Source organism: Coregonus clupeaformis, chromosome 1 (assembly GCF_020615455.1).
Source record: "Coregonus clupeaformis isolate EN_2021a chromosome 1, ASM2061545v1, whole genome shotgun sequence".
NCBI lineage: Eukaryota > Metazoa > Chordata > Actinopteri > Salmoniformes > Salmonidae > Coregonus > Coregonus clupeaformis.
The window spans coordinates 33,290,969-33,317,925 of record NC_059192.1 but is presented as its reverse complement, the minus strand read 5'-3'; the positions used below and the strand labels follow the sequence as shown (position 1 = coordinate 33,317,925).

General features: G+C 43.0%; 1 protein-coding gene across 1 annotated transcript in view; it reads right to left on the bottom strand.

The window, feature by feature from the left end:
• The window catches only part of LOC121566944 (receptor-type tyrosine-protein phosphatase H), a 31,630-nt gene extending 6,601 nt beyond the window's left edge, over nt 1–25,029 (bottom strand). The window contains exons 1-15 of the mRNA XM_041876892.1: nt 24,758–25,029; nt 22,607–22,670; nt 21,937–22,200; nt 5,379–5,642; nt 4,534–4,800; nt 3,945–4,208; nt 3,422–3,661; nt 2,996–3,262; nt 2,525–2,618; nt 2,387–2,437; nt 2,127–2,208; nt 1,793–1,883; nt 1,437–1,513; nt 868–1,002; nt 512–634 (exon numbers count right to left, since the gene is read on the bottom strand). Of these exons, the coding sequence (XP_041732826.1) occupies nt 512–634; nt 868–1,002; nt 1,437–1,513; nt 1,793–1,883; nt 2,127–2,208; nt 2,387–2,437; nt 2,525–2,618; nt 2,996–3,262; nt 3,422–3,661; nt 3,945–4,208; nt 4,534–4,800; nt 5,379–5,642; nt 21,937–22,200; nt 22,607–22,670; nt 24,758–24,829 (2,355 nt within the window). The 5' untranslated portion in view covers nt 24,830–25,029. The remainder of the gene's footprint in view (nt 1–511; nt 635–867; nt 1,003–1,436; nt 1,514–1,792; nt 1,884–2,126; nt 2,209–2,386; nt 2,438–2,524; nt 2,619–2,995; nt 3,263–3,421; nt 3,662–3,944; nt 4,209–4,533; nt 4,801–5,378; nt 5,643–21,936; nt 22,201–22,606; nt 22,671–24,757) is intronic.
• Nucleotides 25,030–26,957: the final 1,928 nt, after the last annotated feature.

Genomic DNA, 26,957 nt, shown 5'->3' with positions numbered 1-26,957 from the left:
TTGACCCAAGTTAAACAATTTAAAGGCAATGCTACCAAATACTAATAGAGTGTATGTAAACTTCTGACCCACTGGGAATGTGATGAAATAAATAAAAGCTGAAATAAGTAATTCTCTCTACTATTATTCTGACATTTCACATTCTTAAAATAAAGTGGTGATCCTAACTGACCTAAGACAGGGAATTTTTACTAGGATTAAATGTCAGGAATTGTGAAAAACTGAGTTTAAATGTATTTGGCTAAGGTGTATGTAAACTTCCGACTTCAACTGTGATGTCTGCTAAATGACTCAAATGTAATGTAAATGTAGATGCAGAGGCGACATTCACACAGGTAGTAAGCAGAGCATGCACTGAAAACCTTGTCCAGGGTGGTGTTCAGTAGGGAGAAAACATTTTGAAACAGTAAGATCAGAGATTTTCATTTTTTGTAGCAGAAAGTTCTGCAACTGTGTGCCCTACTGAACACGATGACCCAGGTTCCATAAGTAGAACAAGCACTATACTTACATTTTTCACTACAAACTCCCGCAGTGTCCAGTTGGTTTCCCTCTTCTCGGACCGGACTGTTACCAACAGGTCTCCGTACAGGCAAGGGGTGTAGTCCAAAGGCCAGTACTGCTCACATTTACTCTAGGGAGACACAGCCAGAATAGGTCAATGTATATAATCTATATAAATACTATATATATATCAATCTATATAAATACAGTACATAGAATCTAATCTGTCAAATTGCCATGTTCTGAGGGTCTTTGCCCGTTCTAGTGATTCTATTTCTATGACTGTTTATCTGTGATGTCACCACATTCTCCACACACCCAATGCAAAGCAAACACATTAACTCGGACTCCAACAGGACTCACCCTCCCTCCTTCGGTGCAGTTGGTTACCATGACCACACCCTTTACCCTTTGCTCCCAGATCATTCTCCAGAAGTCGTTGACGGTGGTGGGCAGGGGACCCTGTGCAGCGATGTACTGTCTGCTGTTACCGTAGCCCTGCGACAAAAAGCATCAGGGTTAACAAAACACACCTATTCTATTTATAGTCATTTTTAATGCCTCAGATGTGTAAACATTTATAGGTGTAAGAAGTTCCTCTAAGGCATCATATGATTCAGCGATATTGTAACGTGACACTAGAATATTATTACATTATGACATTTTATAACTTACATAAAGGGTTGTGTGGCGATGTATTGAAGAACGTGTACCGGCAAATAACTTAAAGTTGACCTTTGTTTCAAGCCAAGCCTTTACCGTAAGTGGGCCTTTTACAGTAGGCTATCAAGGTTCAGATCAGTATAGTAGATAATTCTAGTACTGATCTACTTACTGCAGTCAGAGTAAGAATACCTATATAGGATATCTAGGACTGATATGGACATTGCTCTTTATTAGGAAATCAGTGACTGACATGCTGCTGTACCTACAGGCATGTGATTGGCATTTATGTAGTCAGAGCTCATGTTTTGGTTTAGCTTGGTTAGCTTCACCCGACACCAGTCATCTGGAGAGAGAGAGAAAGGATTTAAAACGCTTGATGATTTAACAACTTCACTTTGAGGATTATAACCATTTAAAACTATAACCTCTAACTGTATAAAATCTGCAAGTGGGGTGATTAAGCCAAAACTCCGCCTGGAATCTGAGGGATATCTGATCCACCCTATTATACTTGGTCAATTGGCTGACACAAAGTTAAACTATTGCAATAACAAGTGGTGACGTCAATTCAACAACTGTATGTTGTTCATACGTGCAGAAATAGCAGCCAGAATACACTTACATGGCAGTACATTGGTGAAGCGGTTCTTGTTCTTGTTCTCCTCCAGAAGGGCTGCTTTTCTAGTCTGCTCTGTGCCAACAGGGATGAAGTCCTGCATAGAGATATAAACCATAGATCATAATGTAAAGAAAAACTCATTTATGTTTACATACTCAGAAGGGTCAGCTAAAGGCTTATGAACAGACAAACGGATGGATGACAAAGATGACAAAATAATTACAAGATGACAAAATAAAAACACAGGGAATACAACGTTGGACGATCGCCCAACTACTTTGCATTACCAACACCATGATGAAAACAAACAGAGAAAGCATGTTATCCTTATAGCTACCTCATACTCCTCACTGAATCCTCTGTTCGTGTCAGCGCTCATTCTGTGGAAGTGGTCTGGAAATTTCCCCATGGGAATAGCTCTGGGAAAAGAGAAGATAGTAAGTTCTCAGTTGAATAGTTCAAAGTCGTTACGGTTATTAACAGCTGTGATGTCGAATGCACGTGTCATTGGCCTTGCTATACATAGTTGCTAAAGGGTTGAGTTTAAGGCTAAACCTGACTCGTAAATACTGAAAATGAACTGTATACTGTACATACTTTAATTTATTGCTGGCTAGTTTGGATTCCACAAACAACGACTTGGGCCGGCTATTGGAAAAGGAAAAAGAAAAGCATTGATTATTGATTCCAAATGGTTTCCCTATCTAACACCATTGTGAAGGCAGCAGCACCAACCTGAACATGTCTGGCTTCTGACGCCATATGAAGAAAACCAGACAAACCAGAAGGCAGAGTAGCAGCACAGCCATGACTGACCCTGCAATGACCCCTATAGGGAAGAAACCTGGGCTTAGTATGAGAGTTTAGGGCATGACATGTTAATAAATAGGTTATAGGCCTACTTCTAAACATGTAAGAGTAATCATCATAATAACAATGGTCTGTTCTTCCACGGATACTGAGCAACATAAGCCTACTGACCAACACACATTTAGTATCAAAATATCATATAAAACAAGATATAAAAGCTCTCCATTTTGAATACAGGAAGCAGGTGAGATCCCATGGTTTTCTGCCAGCAGAAGGCATGGCAGCTATATCACATCATGCTGTGTGTAGATACTGTTATCGGTGGTAATACAGATATCATTGACCAATCGTTGAACCTTTTAACATGAGTTAAAGATAAATGCCAGGCTCACTCACCTCTTGGGTCTGTATTACAGCTGAAAGAGACAGCCTTACTCATCCGAGGCCCAGAGATTAATGCCAAAGACACTGGATAGGTCTGGGCAGGTTGAACCCCATCGATGTCTGCCTTCATCACACACACTCCCTTCACCGTCTGAGGGCTTTTCCCAGTCACATTCACCTCCACACTTGTCCATATTCCCTCCGGCACATCCCAGGCCAGAGAGAAAGCGTAGCCACCAGACAAATAGTCACATCTTGGACTTATCAGCGCTGGAGGAACTGATTAAAACAAAAAAGGAAGATGTCACATTAACTCCCTGCTAAAGTCACTATCCTACAGGTGTACCATAATAAATCAATGCTAGACTACTAATATAATTAGTGGAAAAGTGGACTAAACAAAATAGGTCACCTTGACAAAGTAAAAGACTGACTCACCCACAGTCTCCATGTGTTCACACATAAGAAGTTTTTTAGAATCCTGTCTAAACCAAAGAGTCACGTTGTAAACTGCGCCAGGGTAAAGGTGAATGAATGACAGATTGCCATTGTTAGGGCTGACGTGTTCTCCAGTTTGACTTCCATTATTTGCCTGTCCATAGGAGACTTCACTGGACTGGAGCACAGTCTGAATGGATGAGTTGGTGACCTCCCAGTGTAAAGCAGAACAAAATATTTCTGCAGGGAAAAGCAAGGGACTTCTGTTAATAGCTTTCACATTTAAGGATTCAATTATGTTTTTATGTGTGAAATGAGTGTGTTATTCAGGCAATACTTTTGCTGAGTTTAGATTCAACCCTTCTAAATAGTATATAAAACTCTAGACCACTATCCAAATAAAGTGGGACCAACTTGAAGAGCTAACTATCACTGTAGCCACATAAAACAACTGATTGGATAATTGTAGGGTAAGAACTGTGAGATTGTAATTGGAAATCAAGGTAAAAAAAATCACATTTACTTGTTACTGTGAAGTTGCTTTCTCCACTGCTCTTGATACCTTCAAACACAGTGAAGAGGGTGAAGACATATCTTTTCCCAGCATCGAGAGATGAAACTTGATGTGTCACTGTTTCTCCTAATTTATTAATTGGTATATTTCCCTTATCGCCGAACTGCAGCACATAACTGGAGACTCCATTCGCCGGCTTTTTCCACTCCAGAGTTATGCTGGTCTCAGTGCGGTCTGACTCTGTTACAGTCACAGCCTCAACATTGAGGGGAGCTAATACAGAGAGACAGAGAGAAGACACATAACCAATCAACACAGTCAATGGACCACTTCAAAAATGACTACTGTACATGTCTGATTTTATACAATCCCAATAACTATTCAGTATCAGACGATTCCAGAGTTATAATGCATGAATCCAAATCTAAAATGTCAATATTTTATTTAATCAAAATATTTGTGTGAAGATAAACCATATATATTTTTTAAGGCTATAGATATATCAGTATTTAATGTATCTCACACGAGTGATCCATGAAAATACTAAAAGACAATCCAGTATCACCCCCCCCCCCCCCCAAAAAAAACAACAACTTACCAGTGACTGCAGATAATTTACTTCCATCAATACTCCTGACACCTTCAAACAAAGTGAAGAGAGTGAACTCATATTTTGTCCCAGCAGTGAGAGGTGATACTATGTATGTAACTATTTCACTTTTATCAGATACAAGGATGATAGTATTAGTCCCAGTGGTGTTCTGCAGTTCATAAGTGATCCCTGTTCCATTCACTTTGTTCCACTGCAAAGTTATACTGGTCTCATTTTGCCCTGTCACATTGACACCATCTACACTGAGGGGACCTAAGATAGAAAGACAGGAAGATAACAATGACAATTAATGGATCACAATGTATTTACAATGTATCTACAATGCATTCACAATGTATTTACATACATTGTAAATACATTGTGAATACATTGTGAATACATTGTAAATACATTGTAAATACATTGTGAATTCATTGTAAATACATTGTGAATACATTGTAAATACATTGTAAATACATTGTGAATACATTGTGAATACATTGTGAATACATTGTAAATACATTGTGAATACATTGTGAATACATTGTAAATACATTGTGAATACATTGTATATACATTGTGAATTCATTGTAAATACATTGTATTTACAATGAATTCACAATGTATTTACAATGAATTCACAATGCATTCACAACTCATGTCACTCACTTTGTAGATTTTAGAAAGTGTAGATGTAATGTTATCTAAGACATCATTAGCATGATATTATATGCCATTTAGCAGATGCTTTTATCCAAAGCGACTTACAGTCATGAGTGCATACATTGACATAATATAGAGTCATTTAAGCATGCAAGAAATAACACAGAATCCATTCTTAGGACACTCACGGGTGACTGCGATGAAATTGTATGCTCTGCTTGGTACTTCTTTGAACATAGTGAAGAGAGTGAAGTTGTATTCTGTCCCAGCAGTGAGAGGGGAGACTGTGTATATCACTGTTCCATTTCCATCAGATACAGAGATGGTAGTATTAGTCCCATTGCTGAACTTCAGTTCATAAGTGATCCCTGTTCCCGACACCTTTTCCCACTCCAGAGTTATACTGGTCTCATCTTGCCCTATCACAGTGACATTTCCTACATTGGCGGGAGCTGAGACACAAAACAGAAAAATTCAGTCAGTAAAATGTTAGCTACCGGTATGGGAGCTGAAAAATAAGTAGAGAGGCAAATCAAATATGACCCTTCAACCAGTATGCAAATGTTTCACTGTACAGGTACAGTATGCACTTTCATATATTAACAGCTTAAAGACATACAGTTGAAGTCGGAAGTTTACATACACCTTAGCCAAATACATTTAAACTCAGTTTTTCACAATTCCTGACATTTCATCCTAGTAAAAATTCCCTGTCTTATGTCAGTAAGGATCACCACTTTATTTTAAGAATGTGAAATGTCAGAATAATAGTAGAGAGAATGATTTATTTCAGCTTTTATTTCTTTCATCACATTCCAAGTGGGTCAGAAGTTTACATACACTCAATTAGTATTTGGTAGCATTGCCTTTAAATTGTTAAACTTGGGTCAAACGTTTCGGGTAGCCTTCCACAAGCTTCCCACAATAAGTTGGGTGAATTTTGGCCAATTCCTCCTGACAGAGCTGGTGTAACTGAATCAGGTTTGTAGGCCTCCTTGCTCGCACATGCCTTTTCAGTTCTGCCCACAAGTTTTCTATAGGACTGAGGTCAGGGCTTTGTGATGGCCACTCCAATACATTGACTTTGTTGTCCTTAAGCCATTTTGCCACAACTTTGGAAGTATGCTTGGGGTCTGTCACGCCCTGACATAGAGTTCGCTAGTTGGTTTGGTCAGGGTGTGAGGATCTATGTAATGTGTATATCTATGTGTAAATCTAGTATGTTTAGATCTATGTTGGCCAGGTGTGGTTCCCAATCAGAGGCAGCTGTCGATCGTTGTCTCTGATTGGGGATCAAACTTAGGTAGCCTTTTTGCCTACCTATGTTGTGGGATCTTGACTCTTGTTTGGCTTGTTTGTGTGTAGCCATTGTGAGCTTCACGTTACGTTGCTTTTGTTGCTTTGTCGTGTGTTAACTTAGTGAACAAACATGTACAGTGGGGGAAAAAAGTATTTAGTCAGCCACCAATTGTGCAAGTTCTCCCACTTAAAAAGATGAGAGACGCCTGTAATTTTCATCATAGGTACACGTCAACTATGACAGACAAATCGAGAATTTTTTTCTCCAGAAAATCACATTGTAGGATTTGTAATGAATTTATTTGCAAATTATGGTGGAAAATAAGTATTTGGTCACCTACAAACAAGCAAGATTTCTGGCTCTCACAGACCTGTAACTTCTTCTTTAAGAGGCTCCTCTGTCCTCCACTCGTTACCTGTATTAATGGCACCTGTTTGAACTTGTTATCAGTATAAAAGACACCTGTCCACAACCTCAAACAGTCACACTCCAAACTCCACTATGGCCAAGACCAAAGAGCTGTCAAAGGACACCAGAAACAAAATTGTAGACCTGCAGCAGGCTGGGAAGACTGAATCTGCAATAGGTAAGCAGCTTGGTTTGAAGAAATCAACTGTGGGAGCAATTATTAGGAAATGGAAGACATACAAGACCACTGATAATCTCCCTCGATCTGGGGCTCCACGCAAGATCTCACCCCGTGGGGTCAAAATGATCACAAGAACGGTGAGCAAAAATCCCAGAACCACACGGGGGGACCTAGTGAATGACCTGCAGAGAGCTGGGACCAAAGTAACAAAGCCTACCATCAGTAACACACTACGCCGCCAGGGACTCAAATCCTGCAGTGTGAGACGTGTCCCCCTGCTTAAGCCAGTACATGTCCAGGCCCGTCTTAAGTTTGCTAGAGTGCATTTGGATGATCCAGAAGAGGATAGGGAGAATGTCATATGGTCAGATGAAACCAAAATATAACTTTTTGGTAAAAACTCAACTCGTCGTGTTTGGAGGACAAAGAATGCTGAGTTGCATCCAAAGAACACCATACCTACTGTGAAGCATGGGGGTGGAAACATCATGCTTTGGGGCTGTTTTTCTGCAAAGGGACCAGGACGACTGATCCATGTAAAGGAAAGATAGAATGGGGCCATGTATCGTGAGATTTTGAGTGAAAACCTCCTTCCATCAGCAAGGGCATTGAAGATGAAACATGGCTGGGTCTTTCAGCATGACAATGATCCCAAACACACTGCCCAGGCAACGAAGGAGTGGCTTCGTAAGAAGCATTTCAAGGTCCTGGAGTCGCCTAGCCAGTCTCCAGATCTCAACCCCATAGAAAATCTTTGGAGGGAGTTGAATGTCTGTGTTGCCCAGCGACAGCCCCAAAACATCACTGCTCTAGAGGAGATCTGCATGGAGGAATGGGCCAAAATACCAGCAACAGTGTGTGAAAACCTTGTGAAGACTTACAGAAAATGTTTGACCTGTGTCATTGCCAACTAAGGGTATATAACAAAGTATTGAGAAACTTTTGTTATTGACCAAATACTTATTTTCCACCATAATTTGCAAATAAATTCATTACAAATCCTACAATGTGATTTTCTGGATTTTTTTTCTAATTTTGTTTGTCATAGTTGACGTGTACCTATGATGAAAATTACAGGCCTCTCTCATCTTTTTAAGTGGGAGAACTTGCACAATTGGTGGCTGACTAAATACTTTTTTTCCCCACTGTATGCATTCCACGCTGCACCTTGGTCCAATCCTGTACTCAACGAATGTGACAGAAGATCCCACCAAATACGGACCAAGCAGCGTGCCCAGGAAAAGCAAAAAGCCTGGACATGGGAGGAGATACTGGAAGGAAAAGGATCATGGACATCGGAAGAGATCCAGGATGGTATGGATCGCCTTCCTTGGGAGCAAACAGAGGCAGCGAGGGAGAAAAGACGGCGACTCCAAAATGCGAAACGACGACGGAGACCCGAGAGGCAACCCGAAGAAAAACATTTGTGGGGGCACACGGGGTGGTCGACGAAGCAGCAGGAGGCCATGTAAGGGCTGACTGTAGAGGAGGAGGCCGCTATTTTAGAGGTCCTCCAAGACCTGCGGATCAGCAGTTTGAGAGAGGAGGCCACCACATTACGGGGGCTGATAGCGAGGATAGAGCAGGAGAGCTCCCTTCAAAAGGAGGCGCTGCAGGAGGCCCTTAGGGAGAAGGAATTAGTGGATGCACGGAGAGAGGAGCTGGTCAGGCAACAGAAGGAGCGTGTGTTCATTGAGGAACCAAGTTATGCGGCGATACGCTCTGTGTCGCCAGTGGACCTTCACAGCCCAGTGTGTCCTGTGCCAGCGCCCCGCACGTGCCGTGTGAAAGTGGGCATCCAGCCAGGACGGGTTGTGCCGGCTCAACGCTCCTTGTCTCCAGTGCGCCTCCACAGTCCAGTATATCCTGCGCCAGTCCTACGCACTGTGTCGCCAGTGCGCGTTCACAGCCCAGTGCGTCCTGTGCCAGCTTTACACTCCAGACCTCCAGTACGCCTCCACAGTCCCGTACCTGCTCCTCGCACCAAACCAGTGGTGCGTGTCTCCAGTCCGGCACGGCCCGTGCCTGCTCCTCACACCAAACCAGTGGTGCGTGTCTCCAGTCCGGCACGGCCCGTGCCTGCTCCTTGCACCAGACCAGTGGTGCGTGTTCCCAGTCCGGCACGGCCCATGCCTGCTCCTCGCACCAAACCAGTGGTGCGTGTCTCCAGTCCGGCTGGTGCCAGAGCAGTCCGCTCCACCGGTGCCTGGTCTAGCTCCGGTCAGCGGCTCTACTCCAGGGCCAGAGCAGTCCGCTCTACCGGTGCCTAGTCCAGCTCCGGTCAGCTGCTCCACTCCAGTGCCAGAGCAGTCCGCTCCACCGGTGCCTAGTCCAGCTCCGGTCAGCTGCTCCACTCCTGTGCCAGAGCAGTCCGCTCCACCGGTGCCTAGTCCAGCTCCGGTCAGCTGCTCCAGTCCAGAGCCAGAGCAGTCCGCTCCACCGGGGTCCAGTTCTGCTCCGGTCAGCGGCTCCACTCCAGAACCAGATGTCAACCCCTCTCCAGGGTCGGGGCCTCCCACACCAGGGTCCAGACAGGGCTTGGTGCTTCGCGGGGGGATTGCCGGTCCAGGCCCAGACGTCGGCCCCTCTCCAGGGTCGGGGCCTCCCACAGCAGGGTCCAGACAGGGCTTGGTGCATCGTGGGAGGACTGAGAGGGGAAGCATCGCGCCGAGGTCCAGACCGGACCAGGGGTGCAACGGGGAGGCAGTAAGGGAGAGGACGTCACGCCCGGAGCCGGAGCCGCCACCGAGGCTAGATGCCCACCTGGACCCTCCCCTGTTAAGTTAGGTTTTGCGGCCGGAGTCCGCACCTTTGGGGGGGGGTACTGTCACGCCCTGACATAGAGTTCGCTAGTTGGTTTGGTCAGGGTGTGAGGATCTATGTAATGTGTACAGTGAGGGAAAAAGTATTTGATCCCCTGCTGATTTTGTATGTTTGCCCACTGACAAAGAAATGATCAGTCTATAATTTTAATGGTAGGTTTATTTGAACAGTGAGAGACAGAATAACAACAAAAAAAATCCAGAAAAACACGTCAAAAATGTTATAAATTGATTTGCATTTTAATGAGGGAAATAAGTATTTGACCCCCTCTCAATCAGAAAGATTTCTGGCTCCCAGGTGTCTTTTATACAGGTAACGAGCTGAGATTAGTAGCACACTCATAAAGGGAGTGCTCCTAATCTCAGCTTGTTACCTGTATAAAAGACACCTGTCCACAGAAGTAATCAATCAATCAGATTCCAAACTCTCCACCATGGCCAAGACCAAAGAGCTCTCCAAGGATGTCAGGGACAAGATTGTAGACCTACACAAGGCTGGAATGGGCTACAAGACCATCGCCAAGCAGCTTGGTGAGAAGGTGACAACAGTTGGTGCGATTATTCGCAAATGGAAGGAACACAAAATAACTGTCAATCTCCCTCGGCCTGGGGCTCCATGCAAGATCTCACCTCGTGGAGTTGCAATGATCATGAGAACGGTGAGGAATCAGCCCAGAACTACTTACAAGTTTTTCTGGATTTTTTTGTTGTTATTCTGTCTCTCACTGTTCAAATAAACCTACCATTAAAATTATAGACTGATCATGTCTTTGTCAGTGGGCAAACGCACAAATTCAGCAGGGGATCAAATACTTTTTTCCCTCACTGTATATCTATGTGTAGATCTAGTATGTTTAGATCTATGTTGGCCGGGTGTGTTTCCCAATCCGAGGCAGCTGTCGATCGTTGTCTCTGATTGGGGATCATACTTAGGTAGCCATTTTGCCTACCTATGTTGTGGGATCTTGACTCTTGTTTGGCTTGTAGCCATTGTGAGCTTCACGTTACGTTGCTTTTGTTGTTTTGTCGTGTGTTAACTTAGTGAATAAACATGTATGCATTCCACGCTGCACCTTGGTCCAATCCTGTACTCAACGAACGTGACAGGGTCATTGTCCATTTGGAAGACCCATTTGCGACCAAGCTTTAACTTCCTGACTGATGTCTTGAGATGTTGCTTCAATATATCCACATAATTTTCCTTCCTCATGATGCCATCTATTTTGTGAAGTGCCCTAGTCCCTCCTGCAGCAAAGCACCCCCACAGCATGATGCTGCCACCCCCGTGCTTCACGGTTGGGATGGTGTTCTTCGGCTTGCAAGCGACCCCCTTTTTCATCCAAACATAACGATGGTCATTATGGCCAAACAGCTCTATTTTTGTTTCATCAGACCAGAGGACATTTCTCCAAAAAGTACGATCTTTGTCCCCATGTGCAGTTGCAAACCGTAGTCTGGCTTTTTTATGGCGGTTTTGGAGCAGTGGCTTCTTCCTTGCTGAGCAGCCTTTCAGGTTATGTCGATATAGGACTCGTTTTACTGTGGATATAGATACTTTTGTACCTGTTTCCTCCAGCATCTTCACAAGGCCCTTTGCTGTTTTTCTGGGATTGATTTGCACTTTTCGCACCAAAGTACGTTAATCTCTAGGAGACAGAACGTGTCTCCTTCCTGAGCGGTATGACGGCTGCGTGGTCCCATGATGTTTATACTTGCGTATGTGACAGGTTAAAGGAAATATTCATAGCCTGTTATACACTAAAAAGTATCAGTAAGTTCACTGTATGTGAGGATCTTAAAATATCTAAGGTTAAAAAGATCATGCATTCAGTACTAGTTCATAGAGATTGATAAAATTCATATAATTGTGTTAAAAGGTTAAAATCCGTCAAGTGTACAAAGGGTAAAAATTGGAAGAGGAATGTGTAAACGTTATATTGATTACTTTATTTTGTGGTGCCTAATTTAAGGGTAAAAGTGTTAATCTGTGATCTACTAAATGCTCTTAATCTATGAGCCTGAGATCGATTGTGTCACGGTTTACTAAGCCAGAACCCAGAAGCAGACCAGGACAAGGTAATTTGAAACAAAGGTGAGTGTTTATTTAATAGATCCACGAGTGAGACTGAATAATCCAGGGAACAGAGCGGGTGGCGTGGATGGGTTGTTGAGGGTGCAGTGGTAGGTCCAGTAATGGCTCGGCAGCCGCCGACCATCAGGCAGAGGTTGGGTGAAGGTTCCGGGTGAGTGACTGCAGATAGAACAAAACGGAGGTAAGTATACAGCAAGTCAAAAAGGTGCAAAACAACAAAACTAACGCTAGAAGTTCCAAGGCTGATACACGGACAACATACTGTTCATGGCTAACGATCCGGCAGGGAATGGATGTCAGGTCAGAGCTTATGAAGGTGATGATCAGGGCCAGGTGTGCAGATTGCTGATGGAATGCAGGTGTGGAAATCAGGAGAGCTCCCGCCTAGCAACGTAGCCCGGCAACCAGGCAGGGAGCGTTCCAGAACCCTCGGGAAACTGGAGATCCCGAGCAGAAAAACTAATACACAGACAGGAACCGACTCAGACTGCCGGAATCGTTACAGATTGCTCTGGTCTCCACCCAAGTTCCCGGGGAAATCGTGGTCTTTTCCTCATTTCACTAAAGTTTTCAGTGAGGAAACATAACTGCATCGCTCTCATGATTATTTCTCCCCCTTTTCAGGGGCGTAACATTTTGGAGGCTCCGCTGAGATAGCTGCTCAGATGTCCGGTTTCCACATCCTGGTCGCTGAATTCCGAGCCAGCTAAATCCCCACATAACAACCCAGGCAGTCTGTAGTGAGGAAAGTGTTGCTGTTCGAGGGGAGCTGGAAGTTGGTGGTTAAGTACGTGTCAACTGAGGCCATTGAGAGACCATCAGAGACAGTAAGGACCATCTAATTCAGAGTCAACTCCTGCACAGTAAAAGTTCCTCCTGTCAACATGACAACCTCCTTGGAAGAACTACAGGAAGAGGTAGTAGGATAATTGCATACCCTGACAAGACAAGTTACTAGACATATGTGATTTCCTTGACATAACAGGCGAACAGAGAAGAGATGTTCAAGACAAATCCCACATATCATTGATGACTCACATTATGATTTTCCTTGAAAGAGAGGAAGTTGCAGAGTTAGAAGATGGCGGCATGTCGGAATTGTTGCTACTTAAAGACAAAATGACAGAGATGATCAGTGGCATAGATAACAAAACAGGGCAAACTGACCATGATATTGAAACAGCCGGAACACATCACAGAATAGAGGAACTGAGAACTGTAACCCCAAAACAAGGGGTGGGAACTGAGCAGAGTACTGCAGCCAAAGCCAGTGATTCTCTGCGCCAGCCCCAACCCCCTGCCCATCTTCAGGGGAGCATGCAGCTCTCACCCAGTGCACAGCCCGGCTCATACTGGCGCAAAGAGTTAAACATTTCTGGTCAGATAGGTGAACCGGGCCAGAAAGATAAACTGACTTTTTCCAGCCTTGCTCATCAGATTGAGAATGGACTTAACAGAGGCTATCCTGAGGTAGAAATAGTAGATGCAGTAATCAGGGCTATTTCTCCAGGCTCACAGCTACGTAGCTACTTGGAAGGTAAACCTCAGCTAACTCTTCCCACACTTAGATGCATCCTGCGTTCCCACTTCCAAGAGAAGAGTGCAACAGAGCTTTACAAACAGCTAGCTTCAGAAGCACATCATAGCAAGGAGACCCCTCAAAGCTTCCTGATGCGCGTCTTAGATTTGAGGCAGAAAGTACTATTTGCATCCCAGGACTCAGAATCAGGGCTTAAGTATGACCCTGCTCTAGTCCAGCGCATGTGTTTACACACAGTCCTTACAGGTCTCCAGAGTGACAGTATCAGGATAGACATGCAACCTCTCCTGCTAGATAGCGAAACATCAGATGAGGTTTTGCTAGAGAAGCTTAACATTGCTTGTGCTAATGAGATAGAAAGACGAAACAAAAAGCGGTTAAATGCCCCACAGCCTGCTACAACTGTAAGTGTAGTCCAGTTAGAAGATACGCCATCTGCAAAGTGTCCTGTGAAGGAAGCCAAAGCTAAGATACCCGCAGAACTGTTAACAGAGTTAGCTGAACTTAAGACAGGTGTAGCTTCCCTAAAAGGTCTCAGTGCAGAGATTGCTCAGATTAAGGAGACATTACAGCAACCTGTGTTTCAGTCACCGCCTTACGCCTATGCCCCACCTCCAGTTAGGAGGCCAGATAGGGACCCCCAGCCACCTGTTTCCCAGCAGCAGTATTACAGCAACTACAGTCAGCCCCAAGCACCTGACCCTGTGCAGCATCAATATGCACCTAACCTGTATACCAACCGCTCTGCTCAAGCTCCAAGGAGGTGTTTTGTCTGCCAGCAGGCCAGAACAGATGCATGCTGCACACACTGCCTCCGATGTGGGAGTGGAGAACATTTTCAAGCTGGATGTAAAATCCGGGGAGTCAGACCATCAAAAGAGGCCCCTTTAAACGGGGAAGGGTTACCGCTGAGGGACGATTGTTAACCGTAGCTACCATAAAGTCCCATAAATGTGCAAATTGTGCCAGAGAAGATTCATTTGAGAACCTGAAACAATGTTCATCATGTAAAGAGACACTGTACTGTTCCAAAGGATGTCAAAACCAACATTGGACTAAACATAAGGAAAAATGCACTCACCTGAAAATTGACTCTACCAGTGAAAAGTTTTCCTGTACAAAGGAAAATGCCCACTCTTTACCATCCCTAGCTCAAGTTTGCCACCCCCATAAGGTCACCTCGCTAGTCGGCAGACAGTGCCTTGTTGAGTGTCACCTGAATAGCCACCACCTCCAAGCCCTATGGGACACAGGCTCTCAGGTATCAGTCATTGATGAACGATGGAAAGAGGAATCTCTCCCAAACGCAAGGCTGAGGGATGTTTCAGAAATTCTGGACTCACCTGATGATCTAAGATTGACGGCAGCAAATGGGACTGAAATGCCGTACCTGGGATGGATTGAAACAACTTTTCGGCTAGCCTCTCAAACTGACCAAACAAAGGAACTGGTCATCCCAGTGCTGGTAATGAAAGGCTGTCACCTATCTCATCCCATCATTGGTTTCAATGTTATTGAGCACATCCTGACAATGACCGAAAAGACTAAACGGTACAGTACAGTGAAAAAAGCTTTCCCAAGCCTCCAAAGAAACAAGGTGAGAGCTTTTATACAGGCTGTTAGCGCAGAACAGACAGATGAATACGCAGTGAAAACCAAGAAAGAGAAGGTTGCTGTACCAAAACACAGTAGCATTCAGATTGAGTGTCGTGTAGCTTCCCAGCCTTTCAAAGAGGACATGACAATGCTTTTCCAGCCAGACCTGAACCCACAGTGGCCAGGTGTTTTTCCAGTTATCATGCTTGATGTCTCTAACCCCACTGACCACGACATTGCCCTGCTAGGCCACACAATAATCGGTACAGTACAAACCATTATGACTGTGTTACCTGCCCAAGTCTTTGAAAAAGCTGTCACCCCAGCCACAGTGAATCACACCAGCGTTCGAACCCCATGTACTGCTACTGAACAGTGGGAACCACCAGTAGGTTTAAGTCACCTAACCGAAGAGCAGAGAGAGGTTGTTAGGCAAATGCTTAGAGAAGAGTGTCACTCCTTCTCCAGATCAGACAATGACATTGGCTGCATTGAACGATTGAAAATGACTATTCCTCTAAAGGACTCTGAACCAGTCAAGCACACATACATGTCAGTGCCCAGGCCACTGTATCAGGAGATGAAGGGTTACCTTCATGACCTCATAGCCCAGGGCTGGGTTAGGAAGTCAAACTCTTCATATTCTTCACCTGTCGTGTGCGTTAGAAAGAAGGACGGGACCCTCCGGTTGTGTATAGATTACAGAAATCTGAACAGAAAGACACATCCCGACCGCCAGCCCATCCCTCGGGTCCAGGACATCATGGACAGTTTAGGTGGTAATTCCTGGTTCTCCCTCTTAGATCAGGGAAAAGCGTATCACCAGGGGTTCATCACTGAAGAAAGCAGATCATGAAAGCATTTGTGACCCCGTGGGGACTCTATGAGTGGATACGTATGCCATTCGGCCTCATGAACGCTCCTGCAGCTTTTCAGCATTGTATGGAGGAATGTTTGGAAGGGCTCCGGGATAACATCTGCATTCCTTATCTGGACGACACGCTCATTTTCAGTAAAACTTTCGACAGCCATGTGAATGATGTGCGAAAAGTTTTGCAGCGTCTCAGAGAGGATGGCATCAAACTCAAGCCAAGTAAGTGTGATCTCTTTAAACCCCAGGTCCGTTATTTGGGCAGAATAGTGTCTGCAGAGGGCAGCAGAGTTGACCCAGCTGATTTTGAAGCAGTAAGAGCATTGAAGGAAATCAGACCAGAGACTGTGGGCCAGCTCAGAAAAATGCTTGGTTTACTCACTTACTACAGACAGTACATCAAATACTTTTCTAGGAGGGCCAGCTGTCTGTATGACCTCCTGAAAGCAGATTCAGAGAAATTACCTGACCACCCACGGAAAGCAAAAACAAAGAAAGTAAGTCATGTGGTGCCCTCAAACAAGTCAATCCTGTGGACTGACCAGCATCAACAGGCACTTGAACAGCTGATTGAGTGTTTGCTTCACCCACCAGTCTTAGGTTTCCCTGATTTCACTCAGCCATTTGTTGTACACACTGATGCGTCACACCAAGGCTTGGGAGCAGTTCTTTATCAAGATCAAGATGGGAAGCTTAGGGTCATTGCTTATGGTTCTCGAACTTTAACAGCAGCTGAGAAGAACTATCACTTCCACTCTGGCAAGCTAGAATTTCTAGCTCTAAAATGGGAAATCACTGATAAGTTCCACGATTATTTGTACTATGCTCCGACCTTCACTGTATACAGTGATAACAACCCGCTCAGCTACATTCTGTCTACTGCAAAACTGAACGCAACCACTTCCAGGTGGGTTGCAGAATTGGCTGATTTCCACTTTACAATAAAGTACAGGCCAGGCAGAGAGAACAGTGATGCAGATGCTTTGTTGAGGATGCCACTGGATGTAGAGTCACTGATGAGAGAATGTTCTGAGGAGCTTCCACCAGACACCATTGCCGCCACGATACAAGCAGTTGAGGTACAGAAAGAGTCTGTTGTGCCTTGGTCACTTTCAGCTGCATCTATGTCAGTATCAGCTGAAGGTGAGACAACCACTGCAACAATCAGCTCGATCCCAAAAGATGGGATAAGAGAAGCACAAGAATCTGATCCGGTCATCTGTCCTGTGCTCGATTTCAAACTGTCTGGTTCCAAGCTGCCAGTTAAAGAGCAAAAGGAAGCCTATGCATAATAACATGGGACACCAAGGTACTGACCGCACGGTATCACTAGTACGTGACCGCTTCTTCTGGCCATATATGCAATCTGACATCGAGCACTATGTGACTAAAACGTATAGCTGTGTCAAGCAGAAAAAGCCAGGCCATGAAACAAGAGCTCCTCTGACAAACATTGTGATAACACAGCCATTTGAACTGGTATGTATAGATTTCCTCCATCTCGACAGATGCAAAGGGTGATATGAGTACATCCTTGTGATTGTTGATCATTTTACACGTTTCACTCAAGCCTACGCCACCACATCAAAGTCAGGAAAAACTGCTACAAATCTCATCTTCAATGACTTTGCCCTGAAGTTTGGGTTCCCCTCCTGCATCCACCATGACCAAGGGGGAGAATTTGAAAATCTGTTGTTCCACTCAGTGGCATGGCGGGGTCCAGAACAACACCCTACCACCCGATGGGGAACGGTCAAGTGGAACGAATGAACAGAACATTGTTGCAAATGCTAAAGACACTAACTGAGACACAAAAGTCAAATTGGAACGAGTCTCTGAACAAACTGGTTTATGCCTATAACTGCACCCGTTGCGAAGTGACTGGCTATTCACCATTTTATCTTCTGTTTGGGAGATCACCCAGGCTTCCAGTTGATATGCTCTTTGGATTGTGCACAGAGGCAGATTCCAGTAACCAGCGAGACTACGTGAAGAAATGGAAACGAGGAATGGAAGAAGCATACGCCATTGCAAATGAAAATGCTCGGAAAGCTGCTGAAAGAAGTAAGAAGTACTATGACACTAAAGCTAGGAGTTTAGTGCTACAGCCTGGCGAGCGAGTCCTGATTAAAAACCTGACACCAAGAGGAGGACCAGGCAAACTCTGTAACTATTGGGAAGATCAGATTCACACAGTATTGAGACAAATGGGTTCAGACCTGCCAATTTATGAGTTGAGACCAGAAAAGGGTAGGGGACGCTCCCGGGTCCTGCACAGAAACCTGCTCATGTCCTGTGACCACTTACCATTTGAGACACAACCAGAAATGACTAAAGATGACAAAAGTATGAAAAAAAAAGAGACATCAGCCTGCATCACAGCCTCTAGATTCTGATGAAGACAGCGGGGATGAATATGACCTTCATCATGAGCCGCTGCAGGTCCCCACATCTCCTACAGTACCTGAGGAGAGGTATGCTGAACCAGCAAGAGAGTCGGAACACAGGCCCCCACCAGTGAAACAGACAGTTGCAGTGCCAGTTCCTGATACGCTACCAGCACAGCCTCTTGTTGAAAAGCAGCTGGAGGAGACAACAACAGTTAAAGACCTGCCTGCTGAAGAGATGAACTTGCCTGCTGAAAATGTGCCTGATGATCGGGCCTTTCCTTCATTAACTGCTGCTGCTGAACCTGAGGAACCAGCCTACCAGCTGCCACAAAGAGAGAGACACCCTCCAAGACGTATCACCTATGATCAGCTTGGTATCCCTTCCTGCTACAGTATCCAGCCACAGCCACAGTTGTTCCCTGTCTACCCTGCACCAGGACTGGTACCATGGCTGCCATCACTACAGCGATATTACCTTCAGCCACCCTACATGTATGGACTTCAGCAAACATGAGGCTACAGAGTTGACATGTTTGACCATGGACTACTGACTGATTTCTCAGACTGTCACAAGAGACAATTAGCAGACTATGCATATAGATCATTAAAACTGATGGACTGTTGACAATAGTATGAGAAGACTGCTTATGGACTGTTTATACAGCTGGTCAACAGATATGGACTGTGAATATAACTTCTTGGTTCTATTTGAACTGTGAACTTTGACCTCTGCTCAAGTACTAGCTTACAGAAGAGGATGTTCTACATCCAGTGCATATAGACTGTTTAAGAAGACAATGTTGGTAATGTTGGGACAACATTTATTTTGTCGGGGAGAGTGTGACAGGTTAAAGGAAATATTCATAGCCTGTTATACACTAAAAAGTATCAGTAAGTTCATGGTACAGTGAGGGAAAAAGGTTTTTGATCCCCTGCTGATTTTGTACGTTTGCCCACTGACAAAGAAATGATCAGTCTATCATTTTAATGGTAGGTTTATTTAAACAGTGAGAGACAGAATAACAAAACAAAAATGCAGAACAACGCACGTCAAAAATGTTATACATTTATTTGCATTTTAATGAGGGAAATAAGTATTTGACCCCCTCTCAATCAGAAAGATTTCTGGCTCCCAGGTGTCTTTTATACAGGTAACGAGCTGAGATTAGGAGCACACTCTTAAAGGGAGTGCTCCTAATCTCAGCTTGTTACCTGTATAAAAGACACCTGTCCACAGAAGCAATCAATCAATCAGATTCCAAACTCTCCACCATGGCCAAGACCAAAGAGCTCTCCAAGGATGTCAGGCACAAGATTGTAGACCTACACAAGGCTGGAATGGGCTACAAGACCATCGCCAAGCAGCTTGGTGAGAAGGTGACAACAGTTGGTGCGATTATTCACAAATGGAAGAAACACAAAATAACTGTCAATCTCCCTCGGCCTGGGCCTCCATGCAAGATCTCACCTCGTGGAGTTGCAATGATCATGAGAACGGTGAGGAATCATCCCAGAACTACACGGGAGGATCTTGTCAATGATCTCAAGGCAGCTGGGACCATAGTCACCAAGAAAACAATTGGAAACACACTACGCCATGAAGGACTGAAATCCTGCAGGGCCTGCAAGGTCCCCCTGCTCAAGAAAGTACATATACAGGCCCGTCTGAAGTTTGCCAATGAACATCTGAATGATTTAGAGGAGAACTGGGTGAAAGTGTTGTGTCAGATGAGACCAAAATCGAGCTCTTTGGCGTCAACTCAACTCGCCGTGTTTGGAGGAGGAGGAATGCTGCCTATGACCCCAAGAACACCTTCCCCACCGTCAAACATGGAGGTGGAAACATTATGCTTTGGGGGTGTTTTTCTGCTAAGGGGACAGGACAACTTCACCACATCAAAGGGACGATGGACGGGGCCATGTACTGTCAAATCTTGGGTGAGAACCTCCTTCCCTCAGCCAGGGCATTGAAAATGGGTCGTGGATGGGTATTTCAGCATGACAATGACCCAAAACACACGGCCAAGGCAACAAAGGAGTGGCTCAAGAAGAAGCACATTAAAGGTCCTGGAGTGGCCTAGCCAGTCTCCAGACCTTAATCCCATAGAAAATCTGTTGCTAAACGTCAGCCTCGAAACCTTAATGACTTGGAGAAGATCTGCAAAGAGGAGTGGGACAAAATCCCTCCTGAGATGTGTGCAAACCTGGTGGTCAACTACAAGAAATGTCTGACCTCTGTGATTGCCAACAAGGGTTTTGCCACAAAGTACTAAGTCATGTTTTGCAGAGGGGTCAAATACTTATTTCCCTCATTAAAATGCAAATCCATTTATAAAATTTTTGACATGCGTTTTTCTGGATTTTTTTGTTGTAATTCTGTCTCTCACTGTTCAAATAAACCTACCATTAAAATTATAGACTGATCATGTCTTTGTCAGTGGGCAAACGTACAAAATCAGCAGGGGATCAAATACTTTTTTCCCTCACTGTATGTGAGGATCTTAAAATATCTAAGGTTAAAAAGATCATGCATTCATTACTAGTTCATAGAGATTGATAAAATTCATATAATTGTGTTAAAAGGTTAAAATCCGTCAAGTGTACAAAGGGTAAAAATTGGAAGAGGAATGTGTAAACGTTATATTGATTACTTTATTTTGTGGTGCCTAATTTAAGGGTAAAAGTGTTAATCTGTGATTTACTAAATGCTCTTAATCTATGAGCCTGAGATCGATTGCTCTGGTCTCCACCCAAGTTCCCGGGGAAATTGCGGTCTTTTCCTCATTACACTAAAGTTTTCAGTGAGGAAACATAACTGCATCACTCTCGTGATTATTTCTCCCCTTTTTCAGGGGCGTAACACGTACTATTGTTTGTACAGATGAACGTGGTACCTTCAGGCGTTTGGAAATTGCTCCCAATGATGAACCAGACTTGTGGAGGTCTACAAAAAATGTTCTGAGGTCTTGGCTGATTTCTTTTGATTTCACCATGATGTCAAGCAAGGTTTGAAGGTAGGCCTTGAAATACATCCACAGGTACACCTCCAATTGACTCAAATGATGTCAATTAGCCTATCAGAAGCTTCTCTAAGGCCATGACATCATTTTCCAAGCTGTTTAAAGGCACAGTCAACTTAGTGTATGTAAACTTCTGACCCACTGGAATTGTGATACAGTGAATTATAAATGAAATAATCTGTCTGTAAACAATTGTTGGAAAAATGTAGATGTCCTAACCGACTTGCCAAAACTATAGTTTGTTAACAAGAAATTTGTGGAGTGGTTAAACAATGAGTTTTAATGACTCCAACCTAATTGTATGTAAACTTCCGACTTCAACTGTATATTAACAGCTTAAAGACATATTAACAACTTAAAGACCTATATTAATAGCTTAAATACCTATATTAAGAGCTTAAATACCTATATTAAGAGCTTAAATACCTATATTAAGAGCTTAGAGACATATTAATAGCTTATAGACCTATATAAATAGCTTAAAGACATATATTAATAGCTTAAAATGTATCCGATGACCACCTACCAGTAACAGCTAGAAAGTTATATCCAATGCTGCTGCCACCCTCAGACACAGTGAAGAGAGTGAAGTTGTATTCTGTCCCAGCAGTGAGAGGGGAGACTGTGTATGTCACTGTTCCATTTCCATCAGATACAGGGTTGGTAGTATTAGACCCATTGCTGAACTTCAGTTCATAAGTGATCCCTGTTCCATTCACTTCGTTCCACTGCAAAGTTATACTGGTCTCATTTCGCCCTATCACAGTGACATGTCCTACATTGGCGGGAGCTGAGACACAAAACAGATAAATTCAGTCAGTAAAATGTTTTGCAATATCATTGTTCTCCTAAAAAGGACTTAGTCACATCTGCTATGACTAGGGCCCTGTGTTTTGTTTTATCATGTCACATGACCTGGATTTTAAACATTATTTTCAGCCTTTTCCATAAATGAGACCAAATATGAAAGCGATTATCTGAGGATGGTGCTGGATCATCTGACATAAAAAGAAAAGGTGGGCAGGTTGATGTTAAAGCTTGAAATAAAGGTTAAAATCCAATTAATGTTACATGATTAACCAAAACACAGGGCCCTAGCATATGGCATGCAATATAACTCAAATATCATGTTCATGAAGTTAAAGCATAACTCAATCACCTGTCAAATGATGTAGGGTATGAGATTGAACACTTACTTGGTTTAGGGGTTGTAGGCGAGATTGTAGTTGTAGTGTTTAGTGACAAAGGAGTTACTTGACACTGAAAGCAGAATTATAGCTATGTTAGAAAAACCTACAATAAGATGGGACAACGTTGACAACACACACACACACATACACAATAACATAGCTTTAGTAGAACTATATTTAGTAGGTGGATTATAGCAGCAGCAAAATAAACTACAAATCTGACCGATTCTCCAAAGTGTGCTCTCACACACACCTTCTGCTCCCACTTCCTGCTTTTACATTTCATACAGCTGTTATCATTTCTGCTTTTGCTCTTCTCCATTACCAAAAGTTGTAAATCAAGCCATGTGAATGATCTGAAATGACCCTCCCTCCCTTCTCAAAATCCAAAACTGTAAGCATACATTTTGCTATACTTCACCAATAGCGACCAATAGACATTTGCCCAAATGATTTGCAATGTTATCATTTGTTTTCACCTTGTATGAGTCTCTCCTATTACTAATATTACTTGTATAAAGCAGTTTAGTTGATTAGTGTCTTACTAGTACTACAGTATCATGGGGAACCAAAGTACAACTGTACAGTACTTGTACAATATCTGCAGGACAGAGGAGTCTATCACTTACAACATCAGTTCTCTGGAAATGATTGTGTATTTACCCAAATTGTGACATAAACCTCAGAGGTCCAAAAAGAACTCACGGTATCTAAGGGGATCTTATTCAGCCTTAATTACATACAATATGTTATAATTCAATTGACCATTCCAATAGGCCTATTCCTAATTCCAATGTAAACTTACCAAACCAGTTACAGCTAACTACCAGTAGCTAACAATGTTTAATGCCATCACTGTATGTCCAATAAATCACTGTGTGTGTTTATTTCATGAGAATAACTCAAAATAAACATTTTGTATCATTTATTTCCCTGAGCCTCCTTTTGCCATTGAAATGCTCAGCCTGATCGTGCGAGCGTGTTGATACAAATGTAAATATATTTACATACACAGCCCTGATTGGTGGATAGGATCATCTAGACTCTAGAGCCTACCCCGTGTACCCCTTTAAATTAGGAGGATACATATGCAAATATAAATTGACTGGTCATTGGTCAGAATAATCAGATCAGATTGTGATGTCATGCTATGGTCCAAAAACTCCATCCCACGTGAACAGGCTGAAATTCCAACCATTTTTACAATTTATTTTTAAGCTTTCACAGTGTTATTTCGACCTCATAGTGTGTAAATATCATTAAAAAAAAGGAAAATCGCGTTTTTGACTGCACTGCCCCTTTAAAGCTTTAGGCACATTGAAGTAAGTGTATGATGGTTGCATTTCATAAGGTTTGCATTTTATCTCCCCCAAACTCTTTCAACTATATCCAGTTAATATGTGTTATAATCCAATAAATCAATCTACAGTAAATGTCAAATTTCCAGCTGATGTCCTACAGTAGCTAGAGTTATAGAGTATATCAGTTTCCAATCATCTGGTTGAGGGGGTATCTGCCTTTTGATAAGAAAATCATTTCAGGGCTAACTCTACAACAAGATGCATTACTTAGGCTGCGTTTACACAAGCAGCCCAATTCTGATCTTTTGCCCAATTATTGGCAAAAGATCTGATCTGATTGTTCAAAAGACTAATTAGTGGCAAAAGATCAGAATTGGGCTGCCTGTGTAAATGCAGCCATAGAAGCAAATTTGTATTGAATTACTTTGTATAACAAAAATATATCTTGTTTGCTGCTTTTAACAAATAGTCAGTCATAAAATGTTACTGTACAATATCTACATTTAACAGTACACCTGTTAGAGTCAATTCCATTTGAATTCAGTCACTTCAGGGAAAAAAATGGAATTCCAACTCAATAATTGAGGTGTTTATTTTTAACTTCTTGAATTGGAATTTCAATAAAATAGACCCAAAACCTGCCTAACGCAGCAATTAATGTGCACCGTACTGATTCAAGTGTTGTTGCCGTTTCATTTAAGCTTGAATCGATTTAGGCATATTTTCTGCTCTAAACAAACTTCTTTTAAGCAGACAATTACAGTAAAAAACGATCAAATCAAACTACAAGCATACGTGAAACCCCAGAGGCCCAGTCTATTCAAGTGACACAAGAAGCAAAGTGAAAATGACTTACCCACACTCCTGTCACACAGAGGCACATTATAACGTGAGATAATCCCATTGCTAGTGATGAAGACCAAACCATGCCAAGGCACAGGGTTCTCACTGTACAAATTGCACTAACACCAATTACTATTTTCCATTGAAGTTCTTATCAACTAAAAGCAACAGTATGTTGGCCTGCCTAGGTTGTCGTCGTGCCCTGAGTAGCCTATGCCAATCCTTTATTTGCTTAATTCCACCAGTGTTTGCTTTTAATTTTCTCATACGTCCTCCTCTCGGTCACCTCTGATCTCATATCATGGCTGTTTGCAACTTGTTTTTTTGTTACTTCTCTTTTTTCTGCTTGAAACAACCACACACACAGAGACCTTTGCCCCGCCTATTACTTCCTTATTACCTCGTCACCTCATGTAAAGTCTTGGAGAGTATCTCTATCATGTAAATGTAAAAGGTGTATGCAAATTGCTAACTGCTTACCAGTTGGGTGATTGAATGCCGTCTATGAACAACTAATTGGAAAACGTGTTGGTGTGTTTTTGTGTGTGTGTGGGGAGTTAGGAAATTAAGCAACAGAAATATGTAGCACTAGGTGTTGAATATATGATCTAAGTAGAGTAGTTTCTGTTTTCATAGATGTGGTTGGGTGGCTTTGTTGCACTTGCTGATTGAGTGACAGGAACAAAATGGATATTTATGGTTTTACAGAGAAAGTGAAAATCAAAGTACTTTCACCTTGTGGTTTTCAGCAATAGAACAATAAGGAAATGGGCCCAGAAACTACTGATAACACATTTGCATTATAGTGACACATTAACAGGCCAAATATGACTTTATAATACTTCAATAAAACATTAACGAATCAAAGATGACTTTGACACACATTGAGAAAATAGAAAGAGAGCATGAGGTAATACAGCAGTGCAGTGGAACCTAAATGTTCAGGTTTGAAAGAGCTCATTCACCTCAATGATAAGGTAGCACTATTTGGATGTGTTATACATTGAACTCTACAAACAAATGATACTTTCCCAAAAGACACACATCCGCATGACATGTACACCCTTTAGAAAAGCACAGAAAAGCATGGCAGCATACAGTATTTGATTAATGACTTGTTTTGTCAGGGGCTTTTTCAAGAAAATGTATTGTGAATGAGCTGGGTGATATCGTGCAATGTCACAATAACTGCTGTTTTCTCTCTATTTACTAAAACTATTAAGATGAGGGTTCGAGGTGGGTGCGAGCAGGAGGGGATGTTTTGGGCTTTATTTGGAAGCCCCTATTGACACCATCAGTCTATTATTCCACTCTCAAGTAGTAATTCAGGTTTGCCCCGTTCTCTGCGCTCACATCAACACTTTCTGAGGCAGCATATTCTCTCTACTTGCCTACAGATGCAAATAAAAACAAGGTTCACTCTCATCTGTAGAGTCCCAAATCAGGTGATTAAAAAGTATGGGACTGTATGACAGTATGCCTAACCAGAGATCTGTATACAAAACATTAGGAACAGCTTCCTAATACTGAGTTGGACTCTATAAGGTGTCGAAAGCGTTCCACATGGAGGCTGGCCCACGTTAACTCCAATGCTTCCTACAGTTGTTTCAAGTTGGCTGGATGTCCTTTGGGTGGTGGACCATTCTTCATACACATGGGAAACTGTGAAAAACGTGCAGCATTGCGGTTCTTGACACAAACCGGTTCTACCATACCCCGTTCAGAGGCACTTAAATCTTTTGTATTGCCCATTCACTCTCTGAATGGCACACATACACAATCCATGTCTCAAGGCTTAAAATTCCTTCTCTAACCTGTCTCCTCCCCTACACTGATTGAAGTGGATTTAACAAGTGACATCAATAAGGGATCATAGCTTTCACCCAGATTCACCTGGTCAGTCTATGTCATGGAAAGAGCACGTGTTCTTAATGTTTTGTATACTCTGTGTATAATGATGAGATGCTCATGTCTCCGCCCTAACAATGGGAGTCGTTGTCCCAAAGGTGGGAAGGCAGGCGACAACCTTAGGTCCAAAATAAGCCCATAGAAACACATTGGGCTTATTTTGGACAGATTTAGTGGCCTCTTACTCTCTGGCCGAACTAATAGTGAACAATGGCAACTTGGCGACAGAGAGGCCACTATTGTGCAACATACTGTATAAAGAAAGGAATGCAGCTGTTATGTAGCCTACCACATGAACGGGTCCA